This window comes from Silene latifolia, chromosome 11, assembly GCF_048544455.1.
Source record: "Silene latifolia isolate original U9 population chromosome 11, ASM4854445v1, whole genome shotgun sequence".
NCBI lineage: Eukaryota > Viridiplantae > Streptophyta > Magnoliopsida > Caryophyllales > Caryophyllaceae > Silene > Silene latifolia.
This window is the reverse complement of record NC_133536.1, coordinates 74,371,252-74,376,967: the sequence shown is the minus strand read 5'-3', so window position 1 is coordinate 74,376,967 and position 5,716 is coordinate 74,371,252. Positions and strand designations below refer to the sequence as shown.

The window sequence follows — 5,716 nt, the reverse complement described above, 5'->3', positions numbered from 1 at the left end:
AAGTCGTAAGCCTTCTGAAAATCTAGCTTTATAAGAACCCTAGGGGAGCAGGATTTTCTCTTATAAAGCTTGACCAGGTCCTGTGCAATGAGGATGTTACCCAAAATATCATGACCCTTATTGAACGCACTCTGGGATGGACTAACAATCTCAGGAAGAATAAGACTAAGTCTGGCACATAGCACCTTAGAAAGGCATTTATATAAAGTGTTACAACAGGCAATAGGCCTAAATTGCAACTCAGAATCAGGCATGTCTACTTTAGGTACCAGAGTAATAATGGTGGCATTGCACTACTTTAAAAGTTTTCCAGATTGGAAAGTACTCCTAATAGCATTAGTCACCTCCTTGCCTACAACATGCCAAGCATCCTTAAAGAACTGACTATTATACCCATCAGGCCCAGGTGCCTTATTACCAGGTATATCAAACATGGCATTCTTAATCTCTTCAGCAGTGATAGAGGAAGTAAGTATAGAGCAGTGAGCCTCACTCAAACACTTACCTCTTTTAACTATCTTAACATTTACAGCAGCAACAGGATGAGCAGTACCTAATAGGAACTTATAGTAGTCCTCAAAGGCTCCTTTAATTCCCTCAGGGTTACTGCACAAATGACCATGTCTATCCTTCACCTGGTACACCCTATTCCTAGCCCGTCTGGTTTTAATACTAGCATGAAAGAACTTTGTGTTATCATCACCTTCTTGAAAACAATATGTTTTAGCTTTTTGTCTCAGATAACTCTCTCTTGCCTTCATCAAATCCACCAATTCCAGAGCACAAGCTCTTTCTGCAGCACAAGCTTCAGCATTAAAAGGGTCCTGAACTAGAATATTTTGATAATGGTTCAAGGACATTTCAGTAATATGAGTGAGATTTTCTATATCAGAAATTTGTTCCTTATCCAGCTACTTGAAACCCTCTTTTAACCCTCTCAATTTCAGAACCACTCTATACATAGCAGTTCCATCTATCTCCCTAGACCAACCTTGAGTAACTATCTCCTCAAACTCTTTTGCCAAAGCCCACATATTGAAATACTTAAAGGTTCTTCTCTTCCCCTGTAGCTCTTCATCAAATTTAACCAAGCAAGGACTATGGTCAAACATGCCTTCTGGTAAGAAATGAACATAGCTGGTAGGGAAATTGTCCATCCAGTCATCAATACACCACACCCTATCAATTTTACTATAAACTTTGGTTCCTGTCTCATGTTTGTTATTCCATGTGAAGAAATTACCCTTAGCCTTCAAATCCACCAAATTACAATCTAGTACTAACTGAAGTAGAGGCCTAATCTCAGCATGAGTGACAGGGTTACCTCCAATTCTCTCGTTACTACCCATTACAGCATTAAAATCTCCACAAATAATCCATGGACCTTGGATGCTCCCATGATATCTCCTAATGTTACTCCACAAAGTTTCCCTTTCAGCTACTTTGTTAAACCCATATACTACTGTGTACCAAAACTTCTTCATTCTAGCTTTATCATAAACTTTAGCATGAATACACTGATTAGTGACATCACTAATATCTACTTCCACAGCCAAAGGATCCCACATTAACCAAAATATGCCTCCTTTATGTAGGCTAAAATTAGTGCATATGGACCACTGGTCACAGATTGTACTTCTAGCTTTATTCCAACTGCTACTCCTAATTTTAGTTTCTACCAAGCCAAATAATCCCACTTTATTCTGGAGTAAGAATCTCCTTATTTTTTTTTGTTTTGCAGGATTATTCAGTCCCCTAATGTTCCATGCTCCACAACCATCCATTATCTAGGCTAATCTTGCTAGATTCTTCTCTCTCAACAAAACGATTCAACACCATTCCCTATCTAGTTTTCTGGATAGACTGAGACAGAGATTCCATAAAAGGCAGCCCACCTGGAGTGAAAGACCTCTTCTCCCTATTCTCTGAACGAAGCAGCCTCGTTAGTAATTTGCGAGGCATAGAGTGTTCAGCAATAGGTTTGTTCATCACCACAGGAGTCACAATATTTGGTATGTGGAACTACCTGCTAGACAACAGTCCTACCACTCTTAGGTGATACCCTCTGAACAGGCACCTTAGGAGGAGGTACCTGCACAATAGGCACAACTTTGTTCACCCTAGGTTTTCACACCTTTCTCACCACAGGTTTGGGGACCTTCTTCCTGCAATCTGTAGCTAGATGACCTATACCCTTACACGCAGTGCACAATATTTGAAGCCAATCATACACTACACGTACAGATTGAGTAACTCCATGTTCATCAATAAAAGAAATTGCAGTTGGGAAGTGCTGACCAATATCAACTTCAATCATAATTCTCGCAAACCCCAAAAAATCCTTATGAGTTGTAGAGTTATAACATTTAATGAAAGTACCCACCGACCCACATAATTTTTTAAGGCTCTCCAAACCCCAGTATTTTACATCTAAACCAAATATCTTCATCCAAATTGGTACTTTCTTAACATCATGCTTAATCAAAACAGTCTCAGGTGTCCATTCTTTGACAATTACAGGTTTATTATCAAACAAAAAATGACCATTAGATAAAACCTCCTGCTGTTGTGCCTTAGTTTTGAACCTGGCTAAGAAAATCCCATTTGGCATAAATGAGACTTTATCAAGCCCTTGAGTCTGCCGCACCCTCTTGACGAACCCAGATATAACATTGCTAGGGGGGTTAGCTCCTAAGACATAACAAAAAACCGAAGTAGACCAATAAACAACCTCACCAGCCACATCATTATGAGTGATCTTGACCAGAGGAGGAGATGGTGGCTCCGGTTCAGCATCTGATTGCTCCATTTATTCTCCATTCTCTAAAATAGACTCCAAATCTGATTCAAACTCCTGCGAAGAAATTCGAACATGTTGTTGTGGGGATTTCCCCTTATTCGTAGAGGCTAAAACTAAATTAGCGTGTTTTTGTTGTTTTTGATTAGATCGTAAAGGACTATTGGACGGTTTTTTCTTTCTCGCCATTGCGTGGTAAAGAAGCAAACACTCAGAAAATTAGAGAGGTTTTTCTCTCTCTAATTTCTCTCTCTAATTTCTCTCTCATCCTTCAAGTTCCCTACAAGCTGTCCGCATACTTCTATTCTATAACTTTTTGCAACAATATATATATATATATATATATATATATATATATATATATATATATATATATATATACATCAAACGCAAACATTCTATTCACCTGTTACTATAATGCCACATTATAAACCAACTATCATGGAACATGCTCATTCACAACACTTTATCATATATCCACTTCATCTTCTTTCACCACATTCCCCATTCCACCACAATCATTTTCCAACATTTCCATACAACACATCATCCAACATACGCAATAGAACATTAGTAAACACATAGCGATTTCATGACACCACATAGTGATCGGTTTAAAGTTGTACGGCGAGTTTGCGACTTTAGGACGTCTCCAAAATCTTTGCATTAACTCCTAACAACTCCTACCCGATTTCATTTTATTTTTACTCCCTAGATTCATTAGGTTCATTAGTTACAGGTTCCAAAATCGTGGCTCTGATACCACTTTGTAACACCCTCATACACCAAGGTGCCTTACCAAGACCACCTAATGCATGGATCTGCTACCATCTCGGTTACCAGAGGCAATGTATATCAAATTGACCATAAAATAACATACCTAAATAAATGAGTTTAAGTGATTACATAACCAAAATCCCAAAACTGTAAAGTGAAATTGTAGATACCTAGTATCTACACCTTCCAAAAACCACCCGATGATGATCGGACTATAACGTGTTTTTGATATGCGTGCGTGGATTGACTATACATGAGACGGTTTAATGCACTACTCGGATATGAAAAATGATTTCAAAAGTTTTCTAACTTCATTTGCATTAAAATAAAACTATTTAGAGTTAAAACCGTCTTCGGACCCAAAACCGACAACTCGAGTCAACCTGAGTCAACCCGAGTCAACCCAAATCCCGAATGTCAAAAATGATGCCATGAATGTTTTCATCATGTCATTTCCATTAAAATGACCCTAATTAGAGTCAAAACCGTCTTCTGACCCAAAACCGACTCAGAAACCCGCAACTCGGATCAACCTGAGTCAACCCGAGTCAACCCAAATCTCGAATGTCAAAAATAATGCCATGAATGTTTTCATCATGTCATTTCCATTAAAATGACCCTAATTAGAGTCAAAACCGACACCGAGCCAAAAACCGACTCAAAATTCAAATCCCGACTCACACGGGTCAAACCCGAGTCAAGTACACAAAACACCTACCTCAAGTAACACCTAAAATCATCTTATTAGATGCCCATATTGTTACACGACATCTTATATGAATACCACATATCAACAATGGATGGAGAATTGGCCACGTCCAAATTGAAAGGGACAGTACACCCCATTGAGTCACGGGGTGGCTCGCGCCTCAATGGGGTGTCTCCTTAGCCTCCAAGCAAAATCGACCGACCTACCATCCCACATTTCTCTATAAATACCCACCATCACACACCATAATCTTCACGCGAGCGTCCGCCCCCTCACATCTCCCTTAAACTTCTATACTCGACTTCCTAAGTCACAAAATCGACACGTGGTTACGACCTACCGATCGTAAACACAAGCCTTACACATATTGTTTGGTACCGTCGCCGTGCATTCGACCGACCCATTCGACCAACTCAACTTATTAATCAACAGGTTTTAATTAACATATTTTCAACTCATTTTCAAAACCAAATCCTTTTTTAAGGCACCTTTTTAAACTTCTTTGATCGCGATTAGTCACAACGAGAAAACCGTCTCTAAAGTCGTCTACTTCGCAAACATCAACACACGTAAGTTTGAGGGTGTAAATATCTCTCTTATTTCATGTCTTTACTGTTTTCATAACTTTATGAACATGAACAATGCATAACACGATTCAAATATAGGTTAGACGAGCCAAAACCGAGTTTTGGCCTAAGACAGAAGCTCCTTGCTATGCAAGGGAGCTCGCGCCTCTTGTGGGTCTCGGGTCAGACTCATCCGTGTTTGAGTTCGTCTTTCCTTCAACACTTTCTTTTATTTTTACTTCTTTCCTTTTACGGTTTTTACCATTTTGATTCATTTTTATGGTGAACATATTTTGACCATTATGAAAATCATCCTTGGTTCTTTATCCCATGGCGGTTTTTCCGTGACTCGGTGATATATTTGGTTAATTACATTTTAATGGGTATTTTAACACCCTTTTCTTTTATTTAGCATTTTTCTCATTTGTTTACATTTGTAAACATATTAGTCATAATTCATAATCATCCTTGGTTCTTTATACCATGTCGGTTTAATCCGAGTACGATGACAAACTTGACTAATTACAAAGAAATGAACTTAACATATTTAGTTCAAATCAACATTTTACTTTTTTATTTGTAAACTATGCCTTTCAAACATGCAAGTCCGACAACGGATATTACTAACATAATAGTAATTATTCCGAGTCATGCAAACAATACTTACAAATTATTTAATCATAAATACGATTTTAAACAACCTTTTCAAAAACCAGGAGACGCCCCCTTGGGTCGGCTCATGGCTCGCGCCCCAAGAGGCCGTATGTTTTCTACATTTCAAAACCAGGGCAGATCCCCTTTTATCGCCAATAGGCTCGCGCCTTAACAGGGCTGCCTGGCACTATTTTGCCTCGTTTTTAGCACTTG

At 38.7% G+C, this 5,716-nt stretch overlaps 2 protein-coding genes across 2 annotated transcripts; both read right to left on the bottom strand.

The window, feature by feature from the left end:
* Window positions 1-911: 911 nt before the first annotated feature.
* Window positions 912-1,784, bottom strand: LOC141613556 (uncharacterized). Its single transcript, XM_074432292.1, has one exon. It carries the CDS (start codon window positions 1,782-1,784, stop codon window positions 912-914), a length of 873 nt encoding a protein of 290 aa, XP_074288393.1.
* Window positions 1,785-2,029: 245 nt separating this feature from the next.
* LOC141613555 (uncharacterized) lies at window positions 2,030-2,809 on the bottom strand. Its single transcript, XM_074432291.1, has 2 exons — window positions 2,135-2,809; window positions 2,030-2,092 (listed from the first exon to the last, which is right to left on the bottom strand). Exons 1-2 carry the CDS (start codon window positions 2,807-2,809, stop codon window positions 2,030-2,032), a joined length of 738 nt encoding a protein of 245 aa, XP_074288392.1.
* Window positions 2,810-5,716: the final 2,907 nt, after the last annotated feature.